Raw genomic sequence first — 16,490 nt, 5'->3', positions numbered from 1 at the left:
GTTGGCATCTGCTTTTCTGTTTGATGTATTCTGTCTTGGTGGTGCCAAATGAAAATTCGTTGTGCTCATATTGTAAGAGGATTCAGAAGGTGATGGCGAGAGCTACTCAGTGTGGAGCAAAGACTGTCTCATTTGGAATGAATTCTGCTTCAGGGACCAGATAACTAGGTTTGTCAGATGCCAGGGGACTCAGTGACTTTTTTCACCAGTACATTAGAGTATTGATCCTTTAGTAGCCCAAGTAATTTTTTCAGGCAAACCAAGCTACCCAGAGTGTCTACTAGCCTTCATATCCTTTCTAAGCTATCAGTGACAGCAGTTTGTGGTGACAGAAATGCTGTTGGAGACCACAGTTCAAAAACTGAGAGCATTGCCTATGACCTGCCCTGGTCATGCCAACAAGGCTGGCATTGCCTTGTCATCCTGTGAGGTATCCTATTGTCACATCTGCACCATGTTAGGATCAGGACACAGATACCAGCCTAGCAGTGGGTGTGCTCCTGCAAGGCTCACTGGCTGATTTCCCTCAGCGCTCCCCCTTCAGTGGGTGGCTCATGTCTCACCTGTCAGTGTTAGCCTTGTCCACAGTGGCCAGATGGTCTTTGGTTACCCTGCACTTCTAGGAGTGCCAGGAGCATGAGGAACAGCAGGACTCAGCGGCCACAGGACTAAGCAGTGCTCACAGCACCAAGCCTGGCAGAGTTCAAGAAGCACTTGGACATTGCTCTCAGGCACATGGTGTGATTCTTGGAATGGCCTGTGCAGGGCCAGGAGCTAGACTCGAAGATCCTGATTGCTTCCTTCCAACTCAGCATATTCTATAATCTGTGACTCCTGGAACCTCCTGAGACCAAGACAAATGTCCACCCATGACACACTGTGAGCCCTTCCCACAGCCTGCTGTAAGAGGTTCCCCTCTGGTAAAACTTCAGCTCCTGAAGATTCATGTCACTGTTCCACCATCAATTAGCATGTCTTAGCTCTCCCTGCAGTAGATTAATGGATAAAGAAAAATTTCCTACACAGCTGATTCTTGCTAGATCTTACCTCACAGCTCAAAGGATTGTGCCCCAATTTTTATGAGATCTGCTGGTGTCCTGGGCTTTGGACTTTTTGCTCAAGCTATACAACTGCAGAGGTGTTTGGTCAGGCAACACTAGAGAGGTAACAGCTAAACCAACACGTGAGACCCAGGCAAACACCTTGGTGATTTTGCTTCGGGACAGATGAGACTCTGCCAGAGTGAGACAGTATGTTTCCAGCTTCCCTGGGTGTGAGGCAAAGCCTGGCACTGAGATTGAGTGATACCACTGCTCACACTGTCTGCCTGAGCTCGCAGGCAGCCTCAAAGAGGAGCTCTGAGAGTTGTTCTGCTTCCTCCTTCCCTCTAAACAGGAAATCTCATCTACTGGTATGCAAGAGAACGTGGTAGTTCTGCATTGTCTTAAAGGGGTGGGCTGTGATTCAGTAAGAACAGCAAGTACTTCTGCTAACAAATATCTGAAACGCTAATGTGAAAAAAAAAAAACAGAGCAAAACTCTTTATTAGAAAGGGAATCAGATTTTATTTTTATACCCACAAAGTTAAAAATATGCATTTCAAAATATTTACAATGACTATATATGAAATAACCTTTGTTAATGAAACACCAACATACAGTACTAGAATATATCCACCAAATTTATAAAGTCTACGTAAGAAGAAAATGTAACAGAAAGAGAGAGAGAGGTAAATAGCATCCATGCACAATCTGTACTAACATGGCTTTCATGATCTCTACCTTTTAGCTGTGAATGGAGTCACAGGAAATTTTGACCTCGTCTCTTGGAAATACCTCTTGTGACTGAGATTCTTCAAACTAACAGAAATTTTTGGGTTGCAGCAGTACCAGTGCCTAACTTTCGTATGCCAGCCTTTCACATGGGGACCTTGTGTTACAGAGTGGACTCAGAATCCCTCAGCAACCCTGGGAGGTAGCTAGTTTTATGGAAGGATTTGGCAGATGAAAAGCACCGGGTTAAGTGGCTGGCCTAATGTTGTGCAGCAAGGAGCAAAACTCACAAGCCCTACTTCCTCTCTCCTAATCTCTCCTTAGGGAGTAACTTTCCTCTGCTAACCATTATCTGCTTTTGAGATGAGCTTTGTCACAAGGTGGGGCACTCAATTAATATCATATACCAGATGATGAGGCGGGAAAAAAGCCCTGCCTACACATAAGGACTTGTCTCAGTAAGGATCTGTGATGTAGCAGTGCTGTTACCTTGTTCTGGAGTTGAACAGAAGATTATTTTAATGTTGACACACACCCAGGTGGTTCCCTCACTGCATGTGAACCACTGAGCAACTGCACCCTCTGTAATTAAGAACCTCTGTATCTCTTTACCCCTATTCTCTCTCTCTCTCTCCCCATCATCCATGCCTGCATATTAGCCATCCCTACTTGAATCCCTACTTATTCAATTATGGGAATATAAAATAGAAAACAGAACAGCAAAAAAATTTGCTGCCTTATTTTTGTATATATTTTAATACAAAATTAATCCAATTTCTATTTTTCTTCTCAATTTAATGCCTTTAACATTCACTTATGTGCCTATATATATATATATATATATATATATTAAAAAATGTAACAAAAGGCCCATCCCATTTGTATCAATGGACAAATAAAGGGGTCATAATCCTCACTTCCCAACCCATAAGGCACACTCAAATGTAAGTGAGAAGGGCTCTAGGAAGAGAAAAAGATATAGCCCGTGTTTTTGTGGCGCCCTTTAATCATCACTGCTGAGCTTGAAGCTTTGTGAAGGTATGGCACAACTTTGCAGAAAAGGAGAAGAGCTGTCTGGGTCACTTGCAGAGTTCTAGCCCCAGAAGTGCTAGATCAGTAGGAGTTGTTTCTCCCTCTCTTTGGTGACGGAGTTTCTGAGGATTCTAGCTTTGTTAGTGATTTTTCTGCGGTGGCAATGGTGATGATGGTGGTTGTTTTTGTCTATTGGCCCAACAGTTCTCTCAGCAGAGTAATTCTTCCCCACTCCCAGTAGCCAACCCTCTCCCCTGGACACCCATCAGCCTTATTTTTTTCTAAGAACAAGATAGAGGATGCCAATGATGAAACTGAAGCAAAAGCAGATCCAGGCCAATATGAAGCAGTAGCCATGGTGGGGATTTGTGGAGTACACCACTGTGCCTGTGAACCGAGCCGTGTAAATGGAGACTGCAATCAGAATGCACATCCCTGTGGGAAGGAAGAGGGAAAAGAGAGTTGGAAAACGCACAGAAACCAGCATTGCCGCAAGACTTCTGAAGTACTGCTGTCCCCTGAGATTGTAATGCATGTCTTGTGCCATGTGAGAGAGGAGCTGCTGCCCATTAGGCTTATTTGTGGAGGATTTCTTTTGCAGCTGTGATGACATAAGACACTTGGGGCTTGTTTAGCGGGTGCCATGAGGAATAAACCTTTGTTAGGAGAAAATCAGTAATAAGATCTGACGCCAGTTTGGTGCTATGTGTTGAATCCCATGTGCAGTAGCTAACTGTTTATTCCCCTGCTCCCCAAAACACTTGAATCCTTTTTGTTGTCTTTCAAAGGTATTTTGCAAAACCCACTGGGATTTCCTAATGAAAATCTGGAAATACTTTCGTTATAACAGCCAAAAAAATCCCAACCCAACACTTTCCGGTTCCCCGGTGCTTTGTTTTGTAAGAAAAAGTGGGCCACTGGAAACATTTAGCTGGCTGACAACCTCCCCTGGTGACCATATGTGGCTGCTTGTATTCACAGAGGCAGTGGGACGCCCAGGGAGCCATGGCATGGTGTGCAGGTGGATACTCACAGCAAACCAGCATGACGGCTCCGGTCATGTAGAAACGTTTGCCTTTTTCCAGGGTGAACAGCTGGATAACGAACAGGACGAGCGCCACAACCGAGAAAATGATTGAGAGGATCATGAAGGCTTGCACGGCTTTGAGGGCAGCTGTCAAAAACACAGAGAATAGGTTGGAGAAGGTCAGGACTCGGTCTCAGCAGTGCTCATCAACGTCCTGTGATTCACCACGACAAAAATGCGGCTGTAACTTACCCTCATCTCGACTGCTAACTGGCAGCTGAGTGCAGGTCTTGTTGCACAGCAGCCAGAGTCCCGTTGAGATTGTTCCGACGTTGGAAGAACCCACCATCCAAACCTGAAACGGGATAGAACGGTTGTGTCTTCTTCGCTCTTCTGCCAGACTAAACCGTAAAGCAAGCGCGAGTAGCCCAAGTGCCCGCAAATCTTGGCGCTGGACAGGTGGGACATGGCACTGGTTTCCAGTGCCAGGACTCATTTGGTCTGGGCAAAACACCGTGAAGTCTGTTCCAATCATCGTGGAGAAATCTCCCAGGTCACCCTAGCCTCTTCCTGTGCGAGGCAGCGGGGGGTCACGGCTGGCCAGGCGGGAACCCCAAAATCCTCTCCGACGGCGGGCGGGGGGCGCGGGGACCCGGGCAGCGCCACCAGGGGTCCCCCTCGGCTCAGAGCTCCCTTGGCGTGGGACGCACCCCGGTGGGAACAGCCTGGCCCCGGCTGGGGGAACAGTGCCGCGCCAGGACTGGCACTGCTGAGCTCCCTGGCCCCAGGAACGGTGTTGAGGTGCTGCTGGCTCGGGGTCCGGGGAGGTGACAGACAGAGGCTGCCTTCTGTACCACCCCGGCTGCCTTCCTGCTCCCTGAGCCACCCACCACTGCTCCCTCTCTCCCCATGGCTGTGAGTGGGTGTTCATCAGCCTAGCCTGAGCACCCACGCCCTGGTCTGTCTGCCAGCCGTACCTAAGGCCGGCTGCTCTGCGGGAGGTGACAGCCGTGTCTCGTCCAGGGCAGAATACTTACGTTGGCAATGGTGGAGACGAAGAGCATGATGACAGTGGCGATGTGAACCACAAAGATACCAGCCAGTAGCACCAACATCTTGGGTCTCTTCTAGGTGGTGTCACTGACACAGAGAGCTCTGAGGGGGAACAAGAACAGAGGGAGGACGGGAAGGGAATAATGAATCAAACAGCATTACCATAACATTTGTTTACATGCAAAAACCAAGGCTGATCTTGGGTTCTCTCTGGAAATGCGGAATCACCAAAAAAAAAGAGGTCAACTTTGTCAAAATCTGCTCAAGAGGTTAAATAGAGCCTGAAGATTAAGGAGCCAGTATGGGAGGAGATGCAGAGCATGGGTCGATAACTTGGGGGCATTTTAAAAATAGCCTGAATATATACACAGGTTGCTTAAATTGATGTGTGTTAATGTAAAGTAAAAATGCCATACTCCAGGCATACTTTCTAGGAAGAGAAGGTTTTGCCCATGGGATTAACAGAGGTCAGGAAAGATTCTTCTCTTCCTGCTTTCCTCTGGTGTCTCAGCCTCTTCCAGCTGGTCTGGGTCACAGACAAGTGATATGGAATGGGGGACTGTGAGCTCCTTGGTGCCTCAGCTGTTGAGCAGTTGTGGAGAGTGAGCCAGAGGGGTGGCCACTACTCCATAGACCACTCCTTTAAGTAAAGGGGACAGTACAGAAATGCCATGAGGTTTTCTGGAGCTGGGGAAGATGCCCAGGTTTGCAATGAAAATTGCCTGTTTCCCTTTTAAAACTTGAGGCATGCAGGTCACTTTATTAATGCAATAAGATTCCCTTGTAATGCAAATTCCTCTTTGGTTTGTTTTGGGTATTTTTGCCTCTGTACCCTGCAAACTTTTACCTTAAGATTTCTTGTCATTGATGAACATGTGATTGGAGAGAGAGAGAGGGGAATGTGCTTTAGAAAGATTGCATGACATGGTTTGTCAAGACTGATGGCTTCTCACCTGAAAATGTGAACTACAAGGAACAAATCTAAGCTGTGAGAATGAGCGCAGAAAATTCACAAATATCAAGTGAGTATATTTTAGGCAGAAGCATTTACTGAGTCCACTCTGTGGCCTGTAAACTTCCTAGAAAGTTTGACAGGTTTTGTTGCTCTTTCCCTCGGAAGTGCTGGTACTGAAGAGCAGTATCAAGCATGTGATTAATGTTAGCTGTCAAGTTATTTTGGTCCAGGTGACTCAGGTCAGGGTCTGATGCTGTCACCCTTTGTACAGGGTGTGGCAACATTGTCATGAAACAACACACTTTATGATATCTTTCACACAAACTGTGACAAAAGGCTTTGTAGTGTCCCATTCATGTGTCTTTTTCACTTGATGTCTCCACCTACTCCACTACTGTCTTTCCTCTCACTATGGCCATGAGTGGGAGTGTATTCCTGTAAAATGCTGCAGCTGTTCCTGGCATTGCTTTGTACACAGTTTCCCAAACCACAGCGGGTAGGCAGGCTTCTCCATCAGTGGCACTTTGACCAGTTCCACATTAGCTGGTGACCAGGAAGAACTCCTTGACTTTAGGATCTCAAGGAACCAGTTCTGTTAGGTCACTGCTCCCACCCAAACAAGGCTACTCATTAGTAAAACAAATTAGGTTTGGTGACTAGTCCCATCTCCTCAGCAAATCTTGTCTACTTTAAGGTTTCCTTCACCTCAAGAACTCTCTGGAGATGTTAAGCCCTGACTTGCTGAATGTGGGCCAGGTTTGCTTGTCTGCTTTGGGGTGTCTTAGCAAACTCTTGCTCTAGAGCTTGGTTTGGCTGGACAGCCTGGTCACTGTGACCTCTCTTGTCAAAGTACCTCCCTTAGTGATGATCTTGGAGAAAGCACAGCCTTCCTAGGACTTTTCCTCTGACTGTAGTGACAGACAATAATGATTTCAGCACTGCTAAAACTCAGGTTCTCAAGAGTATTTGCAGGCTACCTCATGAACATACTTGACCTAAGAGTTAAACCCCTTCTTTCCATTGTAAAAGGAATGAGGGTTTCAAAATGCTGGATGGCAACTGATGCAGATATCACCACTGCAACTCAAACTGAGAAACTATTGCTGTTGCCATGACTAAGTAACATATCTGCAGCAAACTCTTGAGTCAAATCTTCCTGTCCCTTTGACTACTACTCCTTTTTTTTTTTTTTTTTTTTTTTTTTTTTTGTTACCTTGGTTCTTACACAAACTTTAACAAGTGCTCTTGACACTATAGGGTGCTGGCAAGCATAACCCAAACTCTGACAAATTTACGTGCTCTGAAATTTGCCTTTACTAAACAGTGGCTAAACTTTCTTCTTTCTTAGATGGATGCATTTTTCCATGGCCTCTTTAAAATCTCATTCAGCACATTTTTCCCCTTATTATTTTTTAGGATGTTCAAACAAAGCTTTCTACTTGAAAGATTAAAAACCTACTTTCATGACATCCTTCATGACATCCTTTTAAATGCATCTTTTGCTTGCATTCAGAAATGAAAATGAGGGATAAATGTTACTTTACAATGTAAAAAAAAAAAAAAAATCATGACCCCACACCCAGGACTTTGACCAACACTCTAAGAAAAAAGTGGAATCCTTTATTCCCTTTGCTTTTTCTGCCTATTTTAGCACTGCAGGAGAGCACTGTTAGTTCAGGTGCTTTCAGTACACCTACTTCCTGAGAACGTCAGCACCTCTCCCTGAATACACACGCTATCAAATGCAAACTCCCCCAGGGGATATGTGCTCACAGCTTAGTTTTGATTCTTTGTGAGTTAAAGCACAAGCCTCCCTCTGTATTCATTTGCTTTCCTCTTTCTTCATCTCTCTCTGCCTGTTAAATAAAACACGAGAGAACAATCCCTGAGGAGCCGTGGGTGAAGGAATGGCACTGAAATAGATTCACTTCTGTCTCTGATGCTATGGCGTGGACATTTCCTCCCACTAGACAGAGAAATTGGCAGAGCATCAGGGACTGACAGGATACCGTTTCCATTTGTTAAGTGTGAGACATCTTTCTCCACTACAGGGTGGGGTCACATTGCTGGAGCAATAGGACAGAATTGCATGCAAATGCCTTTTCTTCCATTCCCCTACCTAAACTGCAGCTGCATTTGGAGTTCCTCAGGCTCTTCCTGGGCTATGAGTCAGTCTAAGCTTTCCTAGAGCTGCTAGCTTTTTCCACTGACTCACCCCAAAGCTCTCAAACCCCACAATAATTTAACCCTGAAAGAGTAAGTGCTCAGGACACTGTCAGTTTTAGGACTGCTTCTCAAGAACCCGTCAAGCAAACAATTTGTGAGTCTTCCCCAAGCATCCTTCAGAGGAGAGACCCTAATTAAGCCAAGGAAAAAAGTAATGAGACATAACAGTAGAAGGACTACTGAGGTAGGGCAGGCTGGTGGGGAAGTGAAGGTCATGCATGTGCTGAACAGCCCACATGAGTCAAGGGAAGATCCTGTGCTTATAATAGCAGGCTCACTTTCCTTTTCATGGGGTAATGGATGAAGAGAAATAACAAGCCACACCAACAGTAATCATGAATAGGTATCACCATAGCAGCCTTCAGTACAAAAACCTGCAGATAAGCATGACAGACTCTTAGCTGTGTAGGGACTATTTCTCTGACCATGCAGGAGTACACATACTGGGGAACAATACAGAGCTCTGCTGCGCCCCAGTTCAAGTTCGAGCAGGCTGGTACTATCTATTGCCTAAAACTAAGACAAAGTCTTCTCATGGAGGCAGATTGTTGCCGCCTGTATCGCCCCTCTGTCTATTTAAATGTTTTGGATCCTTCTGTCTGAGGGCAATACAGAGAAGTGAGTCCTTGCCCCTGGTTTGCTTCTTAGCAAAGGATCAGGATGGAATGTGTAGTGCCACTTGGAGATATGATAAAGGCCAATAGTATAGTTCCTCAAATACAGGGAGTGAGTCACTCAAGAGGGTAAGCCAGATTAGGTAGAGGTCCTTTGCTTCTGACAGAAAGTGCATTGCAGTGATAGGACTAGACGGTAAGTGTACAGATTGTTTCTGCAGGAACGGTGGGGTTGTTTCGGGTGAAAAATCAGGGCACTCTCAACTAAATTTGAAATATTTCAGATCTCAAGTATTCCTTAATGGATGTAGCTCATCTGACTTCCATTTCCATCTTCCTCTTTGAACTGAGGTCCCTGCTTGGGAGTGCCTCTCCCAGGCTGAGCTGGTGAGGTGTACTGTGAGAGATGCTGGCTGAGGTGAGAACCCATTCAATATCCTGTAGCTCCCTAGAATTTCCAGGGAGAAGAAGACAAGTAAATTGCACTGCCTGTGCACACTGGTGACCTCTGACTCCTTTCAAAGTGAAGTTTTCAGCTGAGGACCTTTCCGTTTGATACATTAGATTTCTCAACAATGGAAAGATGGCTTTTTGGGGGAAAAAAACAAATGCCTTTAGTTAGAATGTCAACAAAAATCTCCATAGATTGAAAACAACTAACACAAAAGAAATTCTGCCTTTCCCAGCTGCCAGTACAGAGTATAAGGAAGGCAGTGGTCTGACTCTCCCAGTCTCTGACGGGGACAACAGGAGGTCCAATATTTAGAGAAAGCATGTAAACTTGGCCACTGTCAGAGTGGCACAGAGTCACAGCAGGAATACTGGTGGTTCAAATCAGGGACAAGGCCACTTGGAAATGAAAGATAAAACTGGACAGTAATGTACAGAAAGTAAAAACTGTCTGGTATTGTTTGAGACAGCCACAAGCTTCCACCTCCGTTACCAGTGCATTCCTCAGTGCAAAGCCACCCCACAAAGAGCAACGCTGCCATGTTGCTACCAGTAAGGGAAACTTCAGTGTGGGATAAAACCTTCTGCAGAATTTGTACACATGCCTTTTGTCTCATCTGAGACCATCACTGCATCTTAGACCTGACACAACTGCACACCTTGTCCTTGTGTGGGCTATGAGCATCAGTCCTCATTGTGCCCAGAGTAATTTCACAGGATGCAAAGATGTGAATATCTCTCTGATATTTCAGTGGCATGATGTCTTTAGACATGTCACATTGTTACTAGAAAGCTCATTACAACTTTAAACAACAGGGAAGAATCCTTTTGCTTCCACCCTTTGCTCTGTCTCTTGCTTCAGATCCTGATGAATCCAGAGTCCTTGCTGACTCCAGACTTTTACAAACTACTGTATGTCAGCACTGCTGTTGACAGCCTGCTTTTGACAGACCAGCCTGACTCAATTTACAAGTCAGATGCTTTTTATAGACATGTGGATGAGTAGGCTGGTGCCTCTGGAAAGAGATTTCACATGTGTGGGAGACGGGTTGGGCAGGAGGTGTGTGTGGGCACACGGAGACTTTGAGCCTCTGGCTTATGGCAGTGAGATTTCACGTACACATGGGTAGTGGCTGTGATGACCACATAGGGTAGAGCAAGGCTGTAAACCCAGCAGGTTAATGTCAACCAAAATGAAAGTGTAGACCAGCCTGAGGGGCTACAGCTGAAAATAAGTTAAAGTAAATGGAAGATTTTGTCTGGTTCTTGTGAAGCCTTTCCTGGTGGTATGGATTGTTCCACTCTCTCTCCCAGAGATCAGTGGAATTGCCTTCCCAAGGGAGTGGTGAAACACCAGCATGTGAAAAATTTCTTATGGGATCTGACAAATTCCTCAGGAATCCACCCTTGGTGATGAAGCTCCACTCACTGAGAGATGCAGAGGGGAGTCACAAAAGATGACACATAAGGGTTTTCCAGCTCTCATGCTCATGATTCATATAAGAGTGGGGAAAATATCAGAATTCCTGGGGCAGACAGTGAGAAATTGGCATTTTCTCCAGAAGAAACCACCCTCGAGTGCTCAGCCATGTGACAACATCAACTGAAACTCCAATGCTCACTTGGTAGTGGGAAAGGGAAGAGACAGCTGCCTGGGGCCTGGCAGGCAGCCAGCAGCTGCTGCTGGAGGAAAACACTGTCACTCCTCACACTAGGCACGCCAAGGAAGGGCTGGGACGGATGGGCAGCAAGTAAGAGGGAGGGGTGGGGAAGGGAACCCCAGAGCTAATGCAGGCACCGAAGTGTTCCTCTGCACCTCCAGAGGTGCGATGCAGAGCACTCTCACCCCTTAGGGCGCTGCATGGTCCCTGGGTGGGTTGATTAGACCCCTGAGTTGCTGGCAGGGGTTCCAGCAAGATTCTGAGATACACGAGAAATATTTGTGGGAGGACTGACAGTCTGGGTGTTGACGTGTTGTGTGTAGGGTGTGCATCTGCAGTTCTGTGTGGCTCCCCCTATGAATGGGAATGTGCATCTGTGGGCTCCCTGTGAACTCTGTGTGTGTGTGTGTGTGTGTGTGTGAGTCTGTGTGCGTGCACAGCTTCCTTATGGGTGTACGGATCATCTACCTGTACCGCACTGGCAGTGCCCATGTGGGAGAAACTATCTGACAGCTCTGACAGCAAAGCTCAGGTTACAGAGTGGTATGACCAAAAGTATACAGATCACTTCTGGTGGGACTTCCTGCTTTTCCTTTGTGCAACAGCACTTAAGACAGAGGTTGAAGGACTGTGAAGCCCACATCAGCTGTGCTTTTGGCTGCATTCTTGGATTAAAACTGCAGTCCTATGATTTGCACAGACAGTTTAGTGTAGATATTCCTTTTTTTCTTTTCCAAAGGAGGGTAACTCAAAAAAAGAAGTTGTATCTTACAGTGTGTCTGTCTCTCAAAACTGCAAAACCTCTGAACATGCAAGAACAGCCTATGAGAGACTGAGGAAAGTGTGACTGGGGCATCTAAAGAGTGTGAGCTTTTGGGTCAGTTTGCCTTCAGGGTGCCTTTGCTTCTGCAAGCCATCTTGGAAAAGACTGTGCAGGATTCAAATACAAAATTGTGTGAAAGCTCCTTCTTTCAACCAAAGTGCACAAGTGATGAACTGGGGGGAGCATGTGTATAAAGCAGACACAGGAGGAGGCTGTGCAGGCTGGAGTTGGCCAGTGCTCTGTGCAGGGTGGGATAAAGGTGGTCGTGGTGTAAAATACCTCATCTGGCTTTCAGAGGGCTCCTTACACCTGTGAGCAGTACGGTATAAGCTGGTTCATGTTACGTGTGGCTTTGGAGACCTCCCCTGCTGAGGGCACACCACACTGGCCCAGTTGCAGGCCCTGGAGGCCAGCTCGCAGGCAGGCTGCCTCAGCTGCCTAAGCTGTCACAGCCAGTGGATGTGCCCAGCTCTCCTTCAGCAGTGGCCCACATTCCTGGAGCTGGTCTTCAGCAATCCTCTGACCAGCCTGCCCTAGGATCTGATCATTTTGTAGCTCTCCCCTCTTGCTCCCATGGCTCTCACTATCCTTCCCAGAGGCTGGCTGGAGCCAATACAGGGAAGATATCTCTCTGGAATGAGAAGAATGTGGACAATGGACCCTGTCATGGTGGTTGCTTTCACAACTCCCCTCATTCAGCAGACTCTGCCCTGCGAGGGCAAAAGGACAACAAAGGTCCTCACCCTGGATTTCCTCAAATACAAAAACATATTGCCAGGTGGCCTCACATCACAAGAGCTCAGCCTTCAGCATGAGTCACTGCTCACCTGTGTCAGCCACTCCAGTGCTCAGAGTTCAGTGCATTTCCTGCAGGACTGGGATGACCCAGCCCAGATCTGTCCCTGGGCTCTCGTCATGGGTGTCTCCCCATGCCTCTGTTACAGACTTGTTTTCACAGGGTAAAGGGGATAGATCTCAATTATGATCTTGGCAAACTTGTCACTCCTTTGGGCAATGTGGGTTCTGGAGCTGAGTTGTCCTAACCTGTCCCTCCCTTCTATGACAAGGCATGGGCTATATTTGGTCTAACCAAGAAGCAGCTTCCATATACTTTCTGCCCTCCTGAAAACAGTTCAGGAGGAGCAGGATGCATGAAGCTGCAAATTTGGCCAGAGTTTCCTTTGCTCACTGTCAAGCTGTTCTAGCTAAAGAGGTACTTTCCAAAACTCTCCCAGCAGAGTTTGAAGAAATCACACTCCAGATGGCAGCCCCGAGATGTGCTGCTTTGCTGCTCTCCCTGCAGTGTAATGGCAGAAAGCAGCTTAAGAGGCACTCCAGATTTCCCTCTGGGCAGTTTATACGGGGAACTGCTGCTTCACCCTGTGTCATGCTGTGGGATGATTGGGTGTGGACTGGCCCTGACAGAGGATCAATACAGGCATAATTGAGATGTGCTTCAGCATGTTTGTTCACTGCCACTGTTAGAGCACTGTGGCTATGAGTTAGTTATCAATCCTGGCAGGGCCATGGAGAAGAGCCTCCTTTTCTGTGAATGCTGCTTTGCCTCAGCAGAAAAGACCAATGAAGTATTAAACATCCATCTTCAGATGTGAAGACTGGAAATCCCCTTCCTTGCCCTCCGTTTTAGAGGAGTAGAAGACCAGCTCCCTGCCTTGAAGGAAGGGTAAATAAATTTCGTTTTTTAGTTTTATCTCATTAGGTTTTTTGCTGGAAAACAGAAGGAAGGAAAAAGAATTAGGAGTGCCATGCCTTGCAGCCTGCCTTATGATGTGCTGGGTGACAGTGCTGTCATTTGCCTATTGAAAGGTACAGGCACAGGAACCTGTTGAGATCAAAGGGGTCTAGTAGTGCTATTTCTTGCCTTATAGGCCACTTGGGCATCTGAGGGCAAATTCCAGCCCAGCATCGCGTGTCTCCTCCTTTGCCATCCATGTAGCACTCAGCGAAGGGAGCACTAAGTGACCTGGGGGCTGAGCAAGGGGAAACATGCCATGGGAGGGGTGTCCCAGCAGCCAGCTGGGGATCATGGGCCCCGTGAAGCCCCATGGGAGCAGGCAGGACTGTGGAAGCAGGCTCCCTCCTGCTTTTGCTTGTTTTGAGGAAACAGAAGCGGGCACAGGCTGAGTGCCATGTGCGAGCCTTGTGGCTGAGAGGGAGGGTGACGAATAGAGAGAAGGATTAGTGCTTGCAGCAAATCTCCCCAATCTCATTATAAGCAAGGCCCTGAGGTGGCTCTTTTACCAAAAACATGCTGGCTGTTATCAGCAGATCTCCCAGAACTGTTTCAAAATACAACCTCTGCTCCACCCCAGACCACCAAACAGTAACTCCTGCGTGCCCCGCTCCCACGCTGCAAAACTGAAAGACCACCGGCTAGGCCAGAAGGGCTGGTTTTCCAAGCCCAGGGCTCTGTGTCCTCAGCAGGGTCTCACTGGGGGAGCACTAGCAGCCCTGCAGCTGAGGCACCCACTCCAAAACTTGGCGCTTCTCCGCAAGATCCCACGTCACTCCTGCATTAATGTGTCCTTGGGTGTGGCTCGACTCCCTAGCTGTCAGAGGTATCCTTGGGGATGGCATGTGCCCAGTGGAGATCCCTGCTCTCACACAGGGGTAGCCGGGATGAATGGCTCAGACCGTGTGTCACATGTTTGGGTGGTTAGTCATAGCTGAGGGAGCTTCCACAGGAGCCTACTGACAGGAATTCCTTAGTGTGGGTGGGTGTGCAGAGCCTCCCACCAAGGCGCTGCATTTCAAGGGGTGCTTCCAGGCACTGCAGTGTTAGTAAGGTACCTCAGTTTTGATCCTTTTCCATTGCTAATCCCCACGGGAGCAAATAGAAATAAACTGCCGTCAAGCCCTCAGTGTCTCAGTGCTCACAGTCCCCAGGTAGACTGGGTGGAGGCATTTGGCTGGCTTAAACCTCTGTTATCGTAGGAAGAGTAGCTAATGGGCTTCAGGTTTTCACACCCTTCATGCCCACCTCTCTCGAGTGTTTGCTCAGAAAAGAATCCCACTACATCCAGAAATGTCGAGTGGGCAATTCCTGTGCAAATCTGCTCTCAGAGGTGCCTTGAGGAATTCAAAGCTTCTGAGTGAAAGTTGTTCTGTGGCCACAGCATTTTTTTAAAATATCAATATGATTCAATTGTTAATCATATTAAATGACAACTTCCAAAAATGCTTTCTTCCCATTCCAGTTTCTGATGCCCTGGAAACACTCACTGCCTCAGTCAGTTTCCCCACCACTCCAAACACATTTATTTCTTCGTCAGGAAGCACCACTGCATAACTGAGCTACAAGCAGCAGGGCCAGAGAGGACTTAAAAATTCCCAAAATCCATCCTTTTTCCAAAAAGTTATGGTCAGCTCAGCTTCTAGTTCATTCATATAGTAATTATCCACAGTCCCAGCCTGAGCCCCACCCATTCCTGGACATATTGGGCTAAATACTGTTCAGTCTCTTTCAAACCCTTGAAACTGTGCAGGGGCGGGCTGAGTTCCTGCAACAGAAACCAGCGTGGTGCCAACAAACTGGCTTTGCTTCACTCCCTCTCGCAGACCTCAAAAATAGTTCAGATTTGACCGCAGGATGCAAACCACAGCAGACAGACGAAACGAGATGGAGAAGGGAAAGAAAGAGGGGGTGGTTGTGTAGAAAAAGGCAGGTGAAGAGGGAGAATTGCCAGTCTCTGCAATCGTACACTTCCCATCAGTGTCTCTATCTCCTTGACACACCCTACCAGCAGATAGTGGTGCTCCTAGCAATTCCACCCGCTCCCCCACTCTGCCTCGCAGTGCTCCCCGCTCCTGCGTCTGCTGCCAAAGAAGGCGTAACAGAAATTTCTGCCCTTCACGTGGCTTTGCTCAGAACTGGGGCTTGGATTCAGCCTCAGGAGCCAGAACCCTTAGGAAAAGAGAGATTGTCTCCATTGTACCCCGGAGTCTGCAGCTTTGGGGCATCTCAGTCTTCACTTTGAATGATTGCTATTGTTTTAAATTAGAGCTTGGCAAACTAATTATGGAGGGGAGAGAGACAAGCAGAAGTATTTGCGCGCCAGAAAAACTGAGCCTGCAGCCCTAATTCCAAGCAGGCATTTTTCCACATTTGTCAACAGTGGTACTCCAAAAGCACACAGAAGCTCCTGAGCGTGAGCTGGCCCAGGCTGGGCACCCCATGCCTGCACCCTGGCTCCACGTGTCCTGGAGGTGAAAATAACATTGCTGCTGCCAGCACTCAGAGGCTGCAACCAGGGTGCATTGCAGCACACCTTTGACCCGTAAGGCAGCTGGATTTCGAAGCAAAAGATGAAATTAAGGTGCGTGCCATACCCAGCTTGAGTGCCAAGATGAAGAGAAGTGAAGGCGCAGAGGAGAAAGGCAGACTGGTGCTGTTAGGAGAGGGGAGCAGCCACTGAGGGAGAAAAGTTGGTGAGGATTTTCAAGAACAGCTCTTACCGTGTGGGCTGGGGCCGGTGCTGGCACCTGTGGAAGAAGGAGCGTGCTGGGCTGCAGTGCCGCTGTCCCGGAGCGCAGAGCTGGAGTGAAGGGGAGTGACCTGGTGGTGGTTTAAGTTTCCTCCGGTGGTGTGGGAGGGTGGTGTCTTTCCACTCTGTTTTAAAGGAGTTACTATGAATCAGACTGCCTTTAAAGAGAAGGGAAAAAAAAAAAATTAATGAGCTACGCCCTGTTTTGTTGGCAGGGTGTCAAGAGTCTCTGGGAGGAAACCAGCGATTCAAAGAAATCTGTGCAGGGCTGCCTGTGACTCAGTGTGCAGCGCAGAGACCACAGCCTGGAAAAACGGCTGACGATGATCCAGCTGAGTAAGAGAGGCCCACAACAGCATCTGTTTATAAAAC

General features: G+C 47.5%; 1 protein-coding gene across 1 annotated transcript; it reads right to left on the bottom strand.

Moving 5' to 3' along the window:
* Positions 1 to 1,527: 1,527 nt before the first annotated feature.
* On the bottom strand, positions 1,528 to 16,268 carry EMP1 (epithelial membrane protein 1). Its single transcript, XM_038155026.1, has 5 exons — positions 16,090 to 16,268; positions 4,869 to 4,986; positions 4,084 to 4,186; positions 3,838 to 3,978; positions 1,528 to 3,239 (listed from the first exon to the last, which is right to left on the bottom strand). Exons 2-5 carry the CDS (start codon positions 4,944 to 4,946, stop codon positions 3,076 to 3,078), a joined length of 486 nt encoding a protein of 161 aa, XP_038010954.1. The 5' UTR covers positions 4,947 to 4,986; positions 16,090 to 16,268; the 3' UTR covers positions 1,528 to 3,075.
* Positions 16,269 to 16,490: the final 222 nt, after the last annotated feature.

Source organism: Motacilla alba, chromosome 1A, assembly GCF_015832195.1.
Source record: "Motacilla alba alba isolate MOTALB_02 chromosome 1A, Motacilla_alba_V1.0_pri, whole genome shotgun sequence".
NCBI lineage: Eukaryota > Metazoa > Chordata > Aves > Passeriformes > Motacillidae > Motacilla > Motacilla alba.
This window is presented reverse-complemented; position numbering and strand designations above follow the sequence as displayed.

Bases quoted from the DNA above. Each gene is read 5' to 3' on its own strand.
- EMP1 (XM_038155026.1), bottom strand. From the start codon at position 4,946: ATGTTGGTGCTACTGGCTGGTATCTTTGTGGTTCACATCGCCACTGTC. The intron at 4,187-4,868 runs GTAAGTATTCTG...ATCCCGTTTCAG, and splicing joins TCGTCTCCACCATTGCCAAC to GTTTGGATGGTGGGTTCTTC. The intron at 3,240-3,837 runs GTGAGTATCCAC...TCCTTCCCACAG, and splicing joins AGCCGTCATGCTGGTTTGCT to GGATGTGCATTCTGATTGCA.